At 39.0% G+C, this 18,571-nt stretch overlaps 1 protein-coding gene across 2 annotated transcripts in view; it reads left to right on the top strand.

Moving 5' to 3' along the window:
- MSRB3 (methionine sulfoxide reductase B3) overlaps positions 1 to 18,571 on the top strand; it is a 103,288-nt gene that overhangs the window by 31,776 nt on the left and 52,941 nt on the right. For both annotated transcript variants that reach the window (XM_018080529.2, XM_008926523.3), the window contains 3 exons: positions 524 to 632; positions 2,404 to 2,481; positions 12,413 to 12,441. In XM_018080529.2, coding sequence (XP_017936018.1) covers positions 524 to 632; positions 2,404 to 2,481; positions 12,413 to 12,441 — 216 coding nt within the window. The remainder of the gene's footprint in view (positions 1 to 523; positions 633 to 2,403; positions 2,482 to 12,412; positions 12,442 to 18,571) is intronic.

The raw sequence follows: 18,571 nt of genomic DNA, 5'->3' as shown, positions 1-18,571 counted from the left end.
ATGGCTACTGTCATAAAGAATGATGATGCAACTAGAAGTTAAATCAACCTTATTGTAATTCTGAAGATTTAGAATTGTTAGCTACTTTTAAGGGTAATGAAATTGCTAGTTGTTGTGGCTAAACATCATATGCCCATTACCATAAGTCTCCAATATAGATGTCTTGTAAAGAATGTTTCAGCTGTAGCTGGGTTTTTTGCAGATTTTTTTTTTAATGGTCGGAAAAATGGTACTTTCTTGTGAGTGATTGTGTGCGCAACAGTTTAGTGTATAACACATCGAAGGGCTTTGGCTGTAGCACGTTGTCACTGCTCCAGTGGAATCACCTGGCTCTCTATAAAAATTCTTTTTTAAACTTGAAGAAATAATCAGCTGCGGTACAGCTGAGCTATTTTTTGTGCAATAGGGACCGGTCTGGTCATTGACAAGTGAATGCAGAAGCTATGCTGTGGCTGTCTGCCAAAGCAATTATTCAGGATTTAAGCTAAAAAGGCTCCTTCTTCCATATCCTCTCCCTTTGCAGGGTCATGTAGGGATAAAAAGGACTGTAAGGTGGTCTTTTCCCAGGAGGAGCTGAGGAAGCGGCTGACACCCTTGCAGTACCATGTCACTCAGGAGAAAGGGACTGAAAGGTAAGGTAGGACAAAAGAAACTCAGATCTCAAAACACAGGCATATTTCTTTTCCACCTCTCCTCTTACTGCAGTTTCCTCACTTTCCCCACCAAATTTTGTTGGTTTTTCTTTTCCCCAGGATTTCTGCACTTGTTTACTAACCCCTACAAATTAACACTACTGCAAAGACAAGCATCTGCAACATGGGGGCCAGGGCCAAAGGTCTTGTGTGACTTTTAATGAACACTGCATGTCTTATAAAGTCACCAGGCTTATGTTTAGAGTCTGGTTTTAGTTTACTACAAAATGTGTGGAAGTAATAGTGGTTTAGGTACACTTTTTTTGGAAGACATCGTGGTAAGCAGAACCACGAGGGAAATGGCCCCGTGCCAAGAGGCTGGAGTTTTGAAGGTGGCCATTGTAAGTATAGACGTTTTGGCTGCAGAAAGAAGGTAGCATAATTTAGTTCTTTTCCACCCCACTCCAATTTCTTTTTGAAGCACATGTGGAGAAGGTATTTATTGGCTCATTTGTGGTTGGAATGTAAAAAATTTTCAATAACTGCCCTCACATGGCTTTAGTTGCTGGAAGCCAGCCTCAAGTCCTGGAGGGAAAAAAAGACTCGCTTCCAAGAGTGTTTTTAGTGAATAAAGTCTCTCTCTCAGCTGATTCCAGCACGAAAGTAACTTGCCAAAGCCCAGCCATTTTTTGTTGTCTAATTTATACCACTGAGCTTGGCCTAAGGCCCTGGCTTTACCTCTGCTCCAAATGTACTAATGATGTAACTGCTTGTTTTCATTCATGAGTTGAAAGGGCTCCCTGCTGCACGTGCGGTCCCAGTTAATGGGCAAACCTTTTCCTGACACCGCTGAATTTGGTGGCTGAATGTGCCAGGGAGACTGGCAAGGATGGTCCCCCTCTCCTCTCCAGCCCCTTCAGTCCTCCAGCAGCCCTGGCAGGGCAGGGAGATGGTGGCCTCTGCTGGGAGGCCTGCCTTCCCCCCGGCCCTCCGCGCTCTTGTGTACGGGACCAACAACGTGATTTAATGCACACAAACAATTGGAGATTAGGTCATTCTTAAAAATCCTGTTTATAAAAAAAATTGGACCTCATAAAAACAGTGAAAGGATAATAAAAACAAGCTGCTGAGCACATAGGCTTTTTGTTGGGCTAGCACAGCTGATTCGTATTAGGTGAATGACCTCCTAGCCTTTTAGATTGTTAACTTAGAAAAATATTCCCTTAAAGCTGGAATATTGCTTTTCAACTGAAAATATAAGGCACACACAGCTTGAAATCATGCACCAATTATTTCATTTTCAGCTACAATGCCTCTGCTGCCCAAGCAGCCAGTGGCAGCCTGACCCAGCACCTCACACCTCGCTCCGCTGTGGCCACCGAGCCTGCCACACTGCCCAGACACTGGCCCAGGCACGTGTGGCAGGTTGAGCTACATGCTAAACAATCAATGTTTACAAAAATTTGACAGTTCACTTGCCAAATAGGGGAAGACTCCAGTTTTACGCCTTTTTGTTGGTGTTGTAGTTCTGGCCTTTGAACTGTGGGACAATTTGCTTCCTTTTGCATGATGTGTAACACCTGAGGCACACTAACAAGGACGTTCCCCTTTTCCTGTGCCTGCTTTATTTGCTGCCTTTAATAAAAACCAACTTCCAACTTTGAAATTGTGGGTTTTTTCTATAATGTTTTCTAAAGACTTAGATACTTTGAAAATTAAAAAACCCCCAAATTCCTTTATTTAATTTTAAAATGTTGTGTTGTTTTTCCAGTGCCTTTGAGGGGGAGTACACACACCATAAAGCTCAAGGAATATACAAATGTGTTGTTTGTGGGACTCCTTTATTCAAGTGAGTATGCTAAATATAGTTTTGAGATGTCTGTCTCTTAGGTTATGTGTAATCTTGTGTATATTCCACACATAATTGTATAAGGTCATTTTATAGGCTCACAGAATGGGGAAGTCATTCAGCCTGTTAAGGGATACATGAGAAGCAATGTAAATAATAGTCCTATAGTAAAATTAATCTCATAATAAAGATAAAAAATTATGATAAATAAGACAGTAAGATAACATTCAGGTAAAACAGGACATATGACAGAAAAATAAGTAGTAATTGTTTAAATATTTTTTCTATATGCAGCTATGCCAAATAATTGCAACACAGTCTTCCACTGCCTTGACAGATACTGAAGTTTGACTGTTATCATTACTTACAGGTAGCTTTAAGAGCTACTGGGTGGTGATGCTTGATCCACGCTACAGCATTTTATCTCATAATGGAGAAAAAAGTAGATGCTTTTTTTTCTTTAGAATTCAAGCAGTTAAGAAAACAAAACCTGGGAAAATTGCATTACTTACTATATTTCCATCCATCCCAAATAGCACACATGGAGAGCTGATTTAGGAATTGGAGCAAGGATTAAGAAAGAAATACTAACTTTTTTGTCTTGCATGAAAAATACTCTTTAGAAGTGTTCTGGCAATTATAGCTGTAAATTTAATGCTAGAAGCAGTGCTGATTGAATTCTCTTGATCACTGCATTGTTCTGCAGAGATTCAGTTGTTGTTTTTGTGTTTTTTCTTCTTTCTAGCTGCTTGTGTTCATTCTGATTAATTTAATTTTTTTTCTTGCTTTTTTTCCACCTCAGTTCACACTGACTCAGTCCCTCTCACTTGAAGAGGTACCTTTACAAGAGCATGAAGCAGGATGGTCAGGACAGTGCAAATAATATAGAAAATTGGGCCAGTAATAGGTTACAAAGGAAAATACAATTGATGTAGCTCTAGAATCACCAGATGTGATAGTGATAGTTGTTTGCAAGAGAGTATCTGTAAAATGAAAGAAGTGCTTAATCTCTGTGATGTTTGATTCCTCTGCTGGGAAGATTACCTGCAGAAACTTGAGTAAGAATGTGAATTTTTTGAGTTGAAAAACTGATGGTTACAAACACAGCCAAGACAATAGTCTCATGTCATGTGTTACTGTGGTGCTTAGCTTGGGGATGCAAAGTGGGGATCCAAAGTCTCCATAACCTGGTTTTCTACACGGCGATTTAGACATTCTCCTTCTTACAACAGCCAAATCTTTGTGGGGGAGATCCTGGCTCTGTCAAAGTCAATTCATATTTGGTAAATGGAGCCAGGATCTCACCTTCTACCTTCAAGACTGACTTCCTTTCTATCATTTAATGGAGAAAGAATCATAGAATCATAGAATCAGCTGGGTTGGAAGGGACCTCTGAGATCATCAAGTTCAACTCTTGATCCACCACCGCTGCAGTTGCTAGACCATGGCACATTGCCCATTTAAAATGAAAGTAGTTTTTTTGGTGGTATGGGGGGGTTTTTTTAGTGGGTTTTTTTTGTTTGTTTTGTAATGTCCAGATAGTCATCTGAAACTTGCCTTTACATTTGTTTCTCATTGGCTGTCCATTAATTTTTTTTCCTTTATGTCCTTGTAATCTGTAAATATATATATTTGGACTATAGACCTGTCAGTTTAACTAGGAAAGAGACCGGAGCTTCAGCAGTAATATTAACAAACTTCAACTTTTAACATTTCTGATTTACGTTGTTTCATTACCATGTGACACACAAGGTCAGGGAACACATGAATTTTACACTACAGATGAAAGACTTATTTTTTGGTAGGTCTTTAAAACAGAACTCTGTCTCTATCATAGGAAAGATAAAAGAAACAACTAGGAATTTGACATCTCTTCATCTACCTACTCATACTAGTGTTATGAGAAACCTCCCAAGCTTTATGGAGGACATGCTTTAACTTTTTCCACAATCAAAGGTGCGTCACACAGAAAATCCATAATCATGCCATTGAATCTAATTATTCTATCTCTCAACTTTCACGCCAGACAGTCTCCTACATCCCAGTACAGCTGCCCTAAAGAAAGCAATAAATGAGAGAGACAATAAACTAATCTCAAAGACCTCCTTTTCTGCAAACCAGCCCTTATGTAGTTTTGTGTTACACTTACTCCAATCTAGCTGTAGGCCTATGCTAAAAGGACCCCTGCTGCCCCCGCCTTTCTCTAGGGTGTTTTTTCATGGCTTCCTCTTCACTGGACCTCACATGGTGTGGCTGGAGCATGTCTTGGTGCAGAACACTGATCTGACAGAAAACTAATAAGCCAAAGAAAAAGCCCTCATCCTTATCAACCATACCTGCTCATGTTAATTTTTTGTGAGCCACATTTATCATGGATGAACAGCCTCTGCCACAAGGTTGTGTTTTTCTGTATCAGTTCATAGAGGGTCACCTATGCCACCCAAATCCTCAGTGGTTTCTAAGGGCCAAGTGTATTTGCAAAATTGCACCTACTTTAATTTTTCAAACCATTTTCTTGTACACTGTGCAAAAATACCATTCTGTCCATAGCCATGGTTAGAATGGACCTGAGTGAAATCCATGACTCATGCTATTGCCATAGGAGAGAAGCTATTCCATATTTAACAAACCATGGTCACATCCTTTACCATATGCAGGACTGTGAGAAAGATGTGGTATAGATGGGAACTGGGAAGCCTGGGAGAATGATTTCCTTTTAAAAAAAGAAATATTATTGTTCTGTCAGTTTCCAATTTTTAGGGCCAAGGACTGAATTGCCAAGTCTTCATAAATCACCCACTGCTGCCTTTATTGCTTCCTGGAAGGAATTCTTCATAATGGTGTTGGCTCTTCTGAACATGTGCTAGAGACATAGCAGCAGGCTTATCCATGCTATATTTTCACTTGATTTTTGTTGAGCTGTGTCAAGTCTTCTCAACATCTCTCAGACATCCATCCAATCATGAGAAAGTGAAAACATGGGTGGGTAATATAATCGTACCATTAACATTGTGCCACTAACACTGTACCATTCCTGCCTTCACAACACAAGGGAGGATTTCAGTCACTAGGCTAGAGCTCTACAAGGAATTTCCTTGCCCCAGTGCTGAGTGCTTAATTAATGGTCTTTAATCTTTCTTAATGATCTTTATATCGTTTGAGCATGCCAAATGACAAATCAGCACTGGCTATCTGGCCAGGAGAGCCCATATGAAATTATCACTGTAGCATCTCTATTAAGATCTAATAGCTTCATCTGTCCTGACTGACTCTTAGCTTCCTTAAAAACTTTGTCAAAACCAGCAGCTTCTATCTAATAACATTTGTTTGAAGTAACTTGGTTTTCACCAGTTTAGGAATCAGAATTGTTTAGGTTGGAAAAGACCTTTAAGGATCACTGAGTCCAACTGTTAACCCAGCAGTGCCAAGTCCACCACTAAATCATGTTTTTAAGTGCCCTATCTACATGTCTTTTAAATATCTTGAGGGATGGTGACTCATCCATTTCCCTGGGCAGTCTGTTCCAGTGCTTGGCAACCCTTTCCATAAAGAAATTTTACTAATGTCCAATCTAAACCTCCCCTAGTGCAACTTGAAGCCATTTCATTCTGTCACTTGTTACCTAGGAGAAGAGATCAACACCCACGTGGCTACACCCTTCTTTCAGGTAGTTGTACAGAGTGATAAGGTCTCCCTTGAGCCTCCTTTTCTCCAGGCTAAACATCCCCATCTCCCCATCAGACTTGTACTCCAGATCCTTCTCTGGACAGGCTCCAGCACCTCAATGTCCTTCTTTTAATGAGGGGCTCAAAACTGAACACAGGAGGTGCAGCCTTACCAGTGCCGAGTACCGGGGATGATTGCCTGTATAGATAATTTCCACTGATTCTACCAGGAATTTCATTGCTATTTTTAGTGTAAAATTTCAGTGGATTCTTTGTATACTTTTAAGTCTGATATGTTATTTCCCTTGTTTGAAATTCACACTGTTTAGTAATGACTGTTCATCAGTCACCCTGCTTGGGAGAACTAATTTTCAGCTGGTCTTCACCTACCTTATGCTTGACTATGTGTATGTATGTACCTCAAGTAAAATCAGGTAGGGTGGATTGCTATGGATTATGACTACAGAAGCTGTAGATTTCTCTAATTATTTGTTTATAGCTCTCACATTTTAAATAAACTCTGGACAGAACTCACCCAGAGACTACTCATCACCATCCCTGGAGGTATTTAAACGACATGTAGATGTGGCGCTTAGAAATGCAGATTAGTGGTGGACCTCACAGCACTAGCTTAATGGTTGGGCTTGATGATCTTAATGATATTTTCCAACCTAAATAATTCTGTGATGTTAAAATGCTCTTTTTGAATTTGGCTTTTCATCAATATGCATAAGAGAAATTGTCACAGCATCCATCAACAGTGAATCAAACTTTTCTTCTTTAAGCAGGCTTCCTAAGGAAGTAAGACATACAGCATTATTCTGACTCCGTGTCAGTCCTTTCCTAATAATAAAACTGTATCATTTAATGTACTTGCCAATTTCAGCCAAATTTGGCAGGGAAGTAGTTATTAAACCTCAAAGATATGAAGTTCTTAAAGAGATAAGAAAATCAGGAAAGAGATCACATTCAAGCCCTCTCTGAGGGGAGACCTGAACAAGAGTTCAACTATATTATTAGATTATAGCATATAATATTATTGTAAATAATATATATTACTGTGTTATAACAGAGAATCCACGTGAGGGTGGAAGATAGAGAGACATTAGGAATGTCCAGCTCTGGGAAGTGCCTGTGAGTAGTTCTGCTGCCTGAGACACCACAGGCTCTGTCCTCTGGCTACAACGCAGCAGCAAGCCCAGCTTTGCTCCTTCTGCTGCCCAAGAAGCTACACAGTTCTTAAAGCTCAAGGACTTCTCAAATTCCCAGTCTCAGAAATTCCCAGATAGTTACATTAGGTATTAATTTTTACATTGTAATACTGCTGTGGGTTTTTTTTTTTCTGGAAGCTTGACTTTTTATTTGGAAGTTGGACCCATGAGTAAGATCAGTGACTGCTTCCAAGTAACGGTTTATGATTTCAGAAGGGCTGTGTCCATACTTGTAAATAAAATTGACAAAAGCCTCTTCTCTGGCTCTAAAGGCAAGTGGCAAGTGGCTTGTGTTTTTAGCCTGCATTGCTCTCCTCTGAAACAGTGTCCTGGTTCATCCTGCTTGTGGGGAATGGTCCCTGGCTTGAGCCTCCTCTGCAGTTTGCCTAGGTCCTGCCTAGGAGAGACTACTTGTGAGCATGATATGGGCCAACACAGTGTCCAGGGACATGCTCACAACTGAGCATTTCTGCCCTGGCCTTCTTTAGCTTGCTAGCAGTGCTGTAGCCAGGAACACTGATATTCCAACTTGCTATTTTCTGTACCATTGGAGACAAACATAGAAGAGAGAAGAATGATTGTATTCTGCTCACACATCAGTGAGCTTAGATTGCATCAGGAGCCTGCTAAATCATTGTCTCTTCAGCAAACTGCCCAGGCCAATATGGAATGATGTTCTTTGAAAATGAAGATTTACCAAAGATGCATCTATCATCTTTATGACTGTGACAGACCTTTATTCTATCAAAATTCTTTCCATAGGGAAGTAGTATAGTGAATGTCTCCTCCTACCAATGTTGTGTGTAGCATCCTTACAGGAAAACCTTGCAAAGGCACACACAACCTGCTTTAAAACTGCTAATGCAAAGGTATAAAACAGCTGAGAGGAATAAATTACTCCTTCCATGGTAAAGCAAAAGGATTAGAACTGCAGAGTACTTTCTGAGAGAATTGCAGGACTTTCAAAGGCTGTTCTCCACATTCCTTCAGGAAAACCTATATAAACCTGTTAAATACTTCATCGTGAAGGGTAAAAGAAAAGGCAGTTGTAACGCAACAGCAGAGGTTCTGCAGTAAGTCCTTTTCCTCTCCTCTTGCCAAAGGCCTGCTTCCCTGGCAAGCAGCAGATCTGCATTAGCTTCAGCTGTGGGGTGTGTGGTCACACTGTGCCACAATGTGGCACTGAACAACTGCAGTTCAGTCATACTTAAGAAGGCAGTAGTTTAAAATTCACACTATAGGAACACGTGGTGATTATCATTACTCCATTTCTCTCTCAGTATCTGGCAGTCTGAGCATCTGATACATGATGCCTTTTAAAAGGAGCAGGTTGAAACCCTGCACCTCTTTGCAGTACAGATAAAATGACCATCATATATTTTATTGTTTGTGTTTGGCTTAATTATTTCTGGGATCTTTAAAAGTATTGCAACACCTTGTCCTTAGCTAAACCTTTCCAGCAGGTCACTATTTCCTTGCATACGATATGTTGGTGGTTGAGCCCACTTTGCATTTGTATTGCCATGTGTTGTATTTGAGCCATATCACAACTGGAAATACTCTTTATAAATACACTGTGTAAATACCCTCTTGATCTCTTTATGCATATAGACTCATTTCCAAAGATATTTATGAATGATTGCCTGACTTTCAGAGTACTGCTGTAAGGCAGAAGTAGAGAAAATACTCTGTGCATCGGGAGGGTTTTCCCCTCTTCTTGTCATAAATGATAGAAGGCAATTTGTACAGCCAGGACCTGGCACTGTCAGGTGCATCTGGTCTGGCAGGATGCTTAGGTTGGATATCAGAGTATGTACTGTGATAACAAACAATTAGGAGTTTTTGCCTTCTAGTTATTGTAGTTTTAAAAGTATAAAGGAGCCAGAGTGAATATTTTTGTGTGTAGCAGAACATTGCTTTGGAATGTACTTTCAGTATTTAATCTTATCCTATTAAATGCCTATATTTTAGTTGCACATTTCTAACACCTACATGCAAGTAAGTAGTTTCTGATACCTTTGTCTAATGTACTGTCAAGAAAATGATATAAATACTGAAAGATCTAAGGAAAAAGTGCTGCTTCCATTGAAATTGCTGGAAGCTTTGTCATTCCTTTAAGGAGCCAAGATGACTTTGTATTCTTGCAGAGTGCTTCTCTCACATCTGCTACTTATGCCGAAGACACTTTATTATTTTCCTCATTTTTTTCTGTGCCTTTCTAAGATCTCTAACAGTTTCTGTAATACTCTGTCCTAAATTTTGCATTGTTTTCCCAAGGGGAAATGATAACCATAACATCGGTGACCCTCCTGCTCTCAATGGCTCCTAGTTCTACCTCCCATGTTGTGTTTTCTTCCATAGCTATTCTGCTATGTTCTATTCATTTAGCACCCCCATAACAGTTTTCTGGTTTGTTGTCCAGTAATTTATGACTCTTTGGAGCTTTGGTACTCATTACAGTGCCCAGTGACCCTTGTGACCCTCCTCCACGTGTACTCTCTGCCACCTTGGCCTCTGGGCCAGTTTGTTGATGCCGCAAATTGCAGTGCCTATGTCCATACCAAGCCATGCAGCTGAGAAACAAAAGCTTTGTTTGACCAACTAATAGCAAGTATCTAGAATTTAGGCAGCGAGAAGTCAATCGTACAGATAAACAGAAGCTGAGAGTAAGATTCATAAGTTGTGTCTGACTATATAGGTAGTGAGGCGTTGCTGATACCGTGATGAGCAAGAGAGAATGGTGTAGGTAAGTATACAGCAGCTTGAGGAAAATATTGTAAATAACTGACTGAGCTTTCCTTGGAACTCAGTGAAATTTTCCCCAGGTTACCACTTTTCGCAGAGTGGGAACTTAATCCTGCTGGGTGTAAATACTGCCACGGTCCGAGGGTAGGTATAGGACCAAGACAGCAACAAAGATCACAACACAAGGTTGAAGACCAAAGCTATCTCCCTTTAGTGAGGGTGAACACAGGTTTATATAGGGTTCAGGTAGAAGGTGCTAGAAAACTGGGTGGTGCGTGGGATAGACAGCCAGGGGAACAAATGAGAGAAAGAACTTGGGAGAAGAGGGAGGAAGTTGGGAGGAGCTCGGGAAAACCGAGGACCAATGGGAGCTCACTCCGCACTGCAGCATATTCCAGCCAAACAGAGGGAGAAGCAGGGAAGCAGGGAGCAAACAACTCAGGGCAAGCCTGGACATACCCAAGCAATACATATAAACGGGGTGTTATATTAACAGTTTTTAAACCACATTAAAAACTTCAAAAGTCCATGCAATAAATTCTTCTTAATTGTTGTATATTTGTCTCCACGCCTTGAATCTTTCCCAGTCCAAATCTGTGTCCTCCACAAAATACCACCTGAATTACCCTGCCAAACTGAATATGGGCTGCTGCATGGGCAGTTAGTGGTGGTGGTATTTGTGAAGGCACGTCACCAACATACTTTCTTTGTGCTTTTGGTGATACTTTATAAGTACCAAGTAGGAAGATATGCTATGTTTTTTTCCTTTCATCTTTTCATCTCCTGAGAATTATATTTAAGACATAAAATACTGGAGGAAGGTGGCGAATGAAAAGGATGGGAAAAGAGAGTTGTTTCATTTCTGATGACTTTAACTAATAGTGTGAAGTTGTTCATTTTTTAAATTAGGATTGATTTGATATTCTTTTCCTGTAGCATAGATCTTGGCATGGAATTACAATGCCGGTTATATAAAATATATAGAGTATGTGTAAAACACATCTACATGTACCTGCATGTGCAAACACATAAAATAAAAGAAGAAAATAAATTTGCAATTAGTTTTTGAGCTTTGGTCATTTGTTTCTGAAACAAGAAGGACTGTAACTTCCTAAAATAAATCCCCTCCTTGATGCAATGTAAAAGGATCCAACCTTGTACTTCCTCCTTAGAATATCTGGGGAAATGCATTTTGCTGCCAATGTAACATGCTTTAACAGGTCTCCTGCTGGGCAGACCTTGTGTCCCGCTGTGACAGCCATGACCATGTGTACAACTGATTGTTACTGGGCGATATAAATCTGATTGGAACATGCCCGTTAATTGGTTTGAGAGCTCAATATAGACAATGCTGTCTTGTAGCAGATTGTGTAGATAGACCTAGTCATAGGGTTAATTCTGCTTGACAGCACATCAGCCGCATCTTGAGTAATTACCCAACTTAAGTTTTCCCACAGTTGAATTGAGATCTTCAAAGACTTCTACATTTAAAAGTATTATTAACCGATATCTGAAACATGATGTTCCCACAAGGGCTAATTTTTTCTTCCTTTTATTAAATATACAGGTTATAGGGTTCATTTGCTAAGTGCTAAACCCTTAGAAGAAAACACTACTTGTTAGAGAGAGAAAAATCTGCAATGCATGACCAAAGCTAATGGTGCATAATGCACACTTCATTGTCTTTTTGCAAAGACTTTAAAACAAGTTAAAATTTAGGTCTGGCTCCCTTCCTCTTTCCCTCTCTTCCACCCCCCACTTTCCACTTTTAAGAAAATCAAACCACTTACTCCTATGAGCAGAGTGAGTAAATTGAAGACACACACAAACAAAAACCTCCTAGGATGTTGTACAATTAAGTACAGATCATTGAATACAATACATATGACATTAATGAAACGATATCTGCTTCAAAAATAAATTGGAAACATTCATGAATAAATTAAATCCTCTTAATGACTTTTAAAAAATGAAAATGAATGAAAACTATTTATTTCATACCAATGACTGTATGCTATGATTCACAATATAATTTAATCCTGTTTTAAATTTTTATTTTATTTTCTTCATTTTGTGATTTGACTTTTATAGTATCTTTTTTGTAACTCTACATTGTAGAAAACAGCAAAATATTAAAGATAATGTTAATTTTTTTGTTTCAAATGCCTTTGAATGCATTTAATGTTAATATACAGAGTTAGTTACTGGTCTTGTTAAAAATGATGTTTGCTGGGGGAATCAGTCTGACAAATGACTTTTATGGCATAAAGCAGTTCTTGTAACTTATGATCTTTTTATTTTCTTTTGTAGGTCAGAAACAAAGTTTGACTCCAATTCAGGTATGTTTAGATTTACAGTGTTTTACTGAATGTACACTATTCAGGTTAATCTCAAAAGAATAGTTTATCAGTTCAAGTTCAGTTTAGCTTTAAACAAACTGGGGTAGGTCAGTCTTAAAAAGGATCTTCATTTCTCACTCTCTGAAAACAGCATTATTACTGTGAAACATTTACTTTCATTCCTTTCATCAGTTGCTGTCTCTTTACATTTTCCCAAAAGATGATCAGGAAGATGTATCTTGCGACAGGCTTAAATTGATCCAGAAGAATTATAATACAAATAAATGATAATACAGACTAAAGCAAATGGAGGATTGAAGTGAAGTTTGAGAATGATCACTGCTATAGAGGAGAATGTTTTTCTTCCTGGTGGACAAAGACATTTCATGGGAATTTGAAGTCAGTGCAGTCTATCTGTCAGGAAACAGATGATTTGTCATCAAATTTTCATGACAGATGCATGTACACAATACATGCCAGACCAGTCTGTAGAGCGCAGTTGAGGAGATTTACCAAAAGGCAGTCTCTCTCAAGCTGACTTTTTGAAGAATAGTAATGTGTTGTAGGGATTGGGAGAGAAGTGAAGGTCAGTCTAACAGGTTAATGTGTATCTAGTAAGACAAAAAACACAGGACAGCAAACAGGGGAACAGTTGTGAGAAAAAGCCAGAAATCTAAATACCAGACTTATTTATTCAGTTAACTATTCCTGGGTGTTTTTATGCAGTTAAACAATAATAAATTAAGAATAGGCTGTTGTCCTTAAACTAGCTGAAATGTCCATTGCCTGAAAAGGTCATTCAAAATACATTTTTTGTTAGGATGAAAAAAGTCTGTTTTAAACAGGAAACCTGATATTATTATGGCTGCTTTGTTTTTAGACCAATGTTATCTTCTATATGGTTTGCTTAAATGCAGTGATTATAATTGCTTATGATCTTACGAATCTAACAATATATATTAATCAGAGTGTTTATGCAATAGCATATTTCCTTTTATCCCAGTTATACCATGATTTGAGTTTGAAATGTGAAGCATTACGTTGCTTTTTCTTTCCATGTTAGATTTTATCTTTGGAACTATATGGGAGTGAAATCTACAGCAGGAAGCGTTTAAATGGCCAATTCCTACATCTTGTATACTTGAGTCATCTTGACTCTATTATGATTTTAGTCTGTGAGTTTGAGGTTACCTGCTTTAAATACTGCTTGAATGAACTCTATGCTAAGATTGCTTCTTGGATCATGACAAAACATGGAGGGATTACATGGAGAATAGTTTCACACATTGTCCATCATTACCCCCTTTACTTTAGTACAGTCACCAAAACTAGGGAGTGGAACAGAATGTCACATCTTTCTTTTCTGTTGAGTGGAAAATGCTCTCTGCAGAGCTTCAATTTGCCTGGTGGATTAAGCTACAATTTTCTGACACTCTTTTTTGAAGCAGTTCTCCTGTTAGGTGCACTATTCTGCTTGCCACTCCCCTTGGCAGTGAAGGCAGGCGTATGGTGTTTCCCAGGAAGCTCAGCATAGTGATACAGGTTTGGCACTATTGCAGCTATGGCGAGTGCCTGCTCAGTACGTGTCACCAGGTCTCTCTGCCCCAGAGCTCCTGGTCCCATTTTATTCTTTACCCCAAATGCTGTACTTGGAACTGAGAATTACTGAGCTTTAACGCCTCAGTCTCATCAGTGCTGCATCTTTTGGCACAGGTTTCAGCTAGCAACCAAGGGGAGATGTTAAAAAATAGTAGAAGAAACAGATCAAGCACATAATTAAAATGGCATTTTAAGAAGAAAGAAATCACAGAAATTATATAACCTCAATGTGCATTTCATGGCCAGCAATATCAAGGCTGATAAAACCCTTATCTTTGTGAGAAGTACATCAACCTTCCCTTTATAGGGACAGCACTCAGTTCTTCCACTGAGAAGCTATTTGTGATAGTCAGATGGAGTTTTTCTTTTGCTCCCAATATGTAAGAGCAGAGGAGAAGTGGAGATACTGAGGTCAACTCAACATGTATCATCCAAATAAAACAGCACTTGTTTTGTTTCCCCACCAAAGAGTTTGCTGTTACTTTCCACAAGCAGACAATAAACCCAGACCTCCTGCTGCCTCTGGCTGAACAAGAGGGTGTAGGCAGGGAGAGGAAGGATGCGTTGCTGATGGCATTCTCGTAAAAATCATCTTTCTTTCATATGGGAGGTGCAGTGCCCTATGTAGCACCATGTTCTGTATTACACAGGCTTTTGAAGAGTGTAAATGTAGCATTGGTTTTAAAAGGGCTGTTGCCATTTGACACCAATGACTCTGTATTTATACAACCTTGAGTTCCTTGGAGACAACTTAAGGTATTTTCCCATCCCTCATTTCATTTTGAATTCCCTAGACTGTCATTCCTGAGTAAAGCAATGATCCCGCAAACTGGAACAAACATGCTTTGTTCTCATTTATCTTATGTTACTCAAAATGGTTCAAGTGTTGAACATGAGAATGAGGTTATTTTATTCTAGAATGCATTTTTTTCCCAAAGAGCTGTTCTGCAACTGTTGCATGCTCTAAATTAATGCTAATGTTAATTCCAGTTAACTTGCAAGTCTAGATGTGCCTTTGTTAAGCAGTTATCAATGCTTATTATACTTGTCTTTCCTAGAAATATTTGTGAAGCATTGAAGAATTATAAGAAGTCTTTCTGAAGCAAGTACAAAGTCAGAAATACAGCTTTTAAAGTGCCCAGTAGGCTCACTGCAAATGTAACCCTGGAAATGTTGTTCAACACTGAAATATTAGGCAAACATTGTCAAAAGAAGATTAATTTGAACTTGAGCATTAAGTTAAAAGAAGGCTGTAAAATTCCTACAGTGATGATCAGGATTTATCATACAAATAGCTATAACATCTGTAGGGGACACACATTCTTCATATCATGACTAACAGTTCCATCTGAGAAACTTCTTTTTCTCTGCTGATTCTTTAAGTCTATAGCTCACAGAATTTCTGTCTCAGAGACCATGGGGTTAGCTTCACGCTGTTAGAAGATCTTATGAAATGAAACAATTTTGCTTTCCTGTCATAATGTGATGAATTTCACTGGTACTTAAAATAGATTTTTTTCTAACAAAGTACTTGGAAGTGAAAAAGGTTGTAGGAAAAATATTTTTTTCCTTAAAATTTGCTAGGGAACAAAGTAAACCACAAAAAAGCACAGCTGAAACAATTTTGTTCTAATTATTAGTATTTTGTTTGTGTCTAAAATGCTTATTGTGCTATGTGCTTGGTTAGAAAATTTTGGAATTTAAGAATGTAAGAATTATATTGGAATAATTATTGGGATTCATTTGATGAATAATGAATAGGTTTTGGTTTTTTTTTTTAATTTAGAGGAAAATAGGTCTTCATGTTGCTGTTCCATGACAGGAAGAATTTGTAGGTCTCAAAAGCTGTTGGTGAACACTGTCAATCCCACTTTAGTAATAGCAAAAATAATCACAGAAAATGCAATCAACTGTCTCAGCATGGCCCCTGGTCACCAGGGAATGGTAATGGTGAATTTCCTACTGCCTACTGACAGGGCTGGAGTTTTCTTGGGCCATCTCCTGTAATATTTTCTGTATCCTGCATGTCACTGTGAAGGTGATATTCAAGTGATAGTGTTGGCAGTGAAATCATGAAGTGTAAAAAAAATCAGCTTTGTTCTGTGTTAAAAAGAAAGGGAAAACTCACGGACAATATACGAGGACTCCAGTGGAGTCATTTTTGTATGTGTGTCACTCAGACCATGGAATGTCGGAAGTCAGAGAGTGCAGGGTGCAATAAAGGGACAGCTGGGGAAGCACCACACTGTAGAAACATATCTGTGCACTGAAGAAAGAGGAGTGCCCAAGGATACACAGTGTCTTCAGCTGTGTTCATCATTTGCTTTGCCAACTTCCTGCTTCTCTCACAAAAAGAGATGTATCTCCAAAACCTGTTCTTCTTTCTTCCTGCTTCTACATAACAAATGAAATGTAGAGATAATGTATGTGAATTTATATCACTTTTGTGTCAATACTTTGGAAACATTCCAATTAGTATCGGGAATTAAGCTATAATAGCTGCCCATGCAGCTAGAGGCTGTCCTGAGGGGCAGCTACACACCAGCTTTTGTTGGATTCCTACTGCCCCAGCAGTCAAATACAAAGCAAGTCAAGGAGCCCCTGACAGTTCCTGGAATTTCCTTCGCCTGCCTTGTCTGGACTCACAGTGTCAGCCGGTGACTCTGCAGGTCATTTCTCCTCTCCACATTGTATTTTCCACCAGAATGAGTGTATCGCTATGTCTCAGCGCTGCACAATGCTGCCAGCCCTCCATCCCCATCAAAGTTCCCATCCTTTCCTTTCGCAATTCTTGTATTTACTGGTATCTTTCCTTTCATGTGGCTCCTACAATGTACTAATTTGCAAGGCTACGTGATTCAGCACAGGTGCTAGAGAACAGTTGAAGAAAATTGTAAGGTTGTGAGTGGTCAGATGTTTTCCTCTCACAAATTCCTTTTGGCTACACTTCCAAATGTTCAGCAATAGGCTTTGCAAACTCTATCAACCCTGATTTCCCCTAGCCTGTCATCAGTCCCATTGTATGAACTCTTCGCCCGAGTAAGAGAGAAATGAAAACCAAAAGGCATCTTGAAAGTATCTTTCACTGACCCTTGCTACCAGGGAAGCGCAAAAGAAACTTAGCTTGCCTGAAAACTTAGGTTGCTGAAGCAGCAAGGTACTTGGTAATATCATCCATTGATCTAAATACAAATCTAAATACAGATTAAGAAATCAATTTCTAAATTTATTGATATCAGCTTCTTCACCTAGGTTGTGATAGAGCAGTTCCTAATTTCTTCTGAGAAAGGCTAAGTAGTTTCAGGAACAGGGAAGAGAAGTGACATTTGGTGTTCTTAACACAACCACGTTGACAAGTTCAACAGTCATGCTACTGATTAAAAAATATTAAAAGATCACTTACAGAATCGGTAACAGGGAAAAGTGGAAAAATAAACTAAGATACTGAAGAACAGGAATGCTCCAGAGCTTTTTGGATGAGGCAAATGACCTCTCCAGGTTCCCCTTCAACTATGAGGAATAATTTCCTTCTCTCTTGCTACCACCAGCACACTTACTCTTGAAAAGGTCCAGGAGCTGGCACAGAGAGATTGTGGGAGGCAGTTACTGCAAAAACAGAACAGCAGCTCAGATTATCTTGTCATTACTTGTCAGTGCTATTTTGTTCTTGGCATTAACAACTCTTCAACTGGATTGTTGGGGATGCAATGGCTGGAGCATATGGCCTGTCATATTTGTTCAGGTGCAAGCTGAACCACCTGATGAATGTTTTCAGGGCCAAACTGTGATGTGGCTTGGAGTTTTAGGTGGCTGGGGCATCTCACTGGTACATCCCAGTGCCACTGTGGCACGAAGCACCACTTAGCATGTGGTAGGAACTGTGCATTAGAGGGCCTTGCTCATGGAGCCAGAATGTAATATCAACAAATACAATTTTCTATTTTTGTCATATAGTCATTGCTGTTCTTTCTTGCCTTGCTCTGAGGATCTTGGTGAGAAGGATTTTACAATGTGTTTAAATTAGTCCTGTAATGAAAATATTTATATTTAGGTTTTCCATTTTATTACCATTAACATAAGGAAATTCATCAGACTTATTTAGGAAAAAATTTTACCTTTCTAACTGCTGAAGACAGTATTTTATATCTTTTTTCACTGTAAATAGCTAAAAAAGGCTGTCTTTAAGAAACAATTTGCAAAAGTAGTCTGAGAAGACATGAATAATATATAAAACATGGTTTTATTCATGGAATTGGAAACTGTGGGACTGAGTTAAATTAAACTCTACAGCAGATCGGCTGAGGATTTTTTAATAGTTTTAAGTATAGCTGCTTCAGATAGGTTTGGTCTGTTGGGGAGCTAGTCTATTGTTAATCAGCAAACTGCTCTTTCCAGTTAGTAACACTGAGAAGCATGTCCATTGCCTTTCTAATTTGGTTTTTTTTTGCAAAATCCTTTGCAAGGATTTTCAGAGGAAGAGCTTTCTCCTGCTATTTAGCACGTCCAAGACCTAGAGCAGTGGAAACACTTT

The sequence above is a fragment of the Manacus vitellinus genome, unplaced genomic scaffold (genome assembly GCF_001715985.3).
Source record: "Manacus vitellinus isolate BGI_N305 unplaced genomic scaffold, ASM171598v3 scaffold_5_pilon, whole genome shotgun sequence".
Lineage (NCBI taxonomy): Eukaryota > Metazoa > Chordata > Aves > Passeriformes > Pipridae > Manacus > Manacus vitellinus.
Note: the sequence above shows the minus strand (reverse complement) of the source record. Positions and strands in the feature narration are given on the sequence as shown.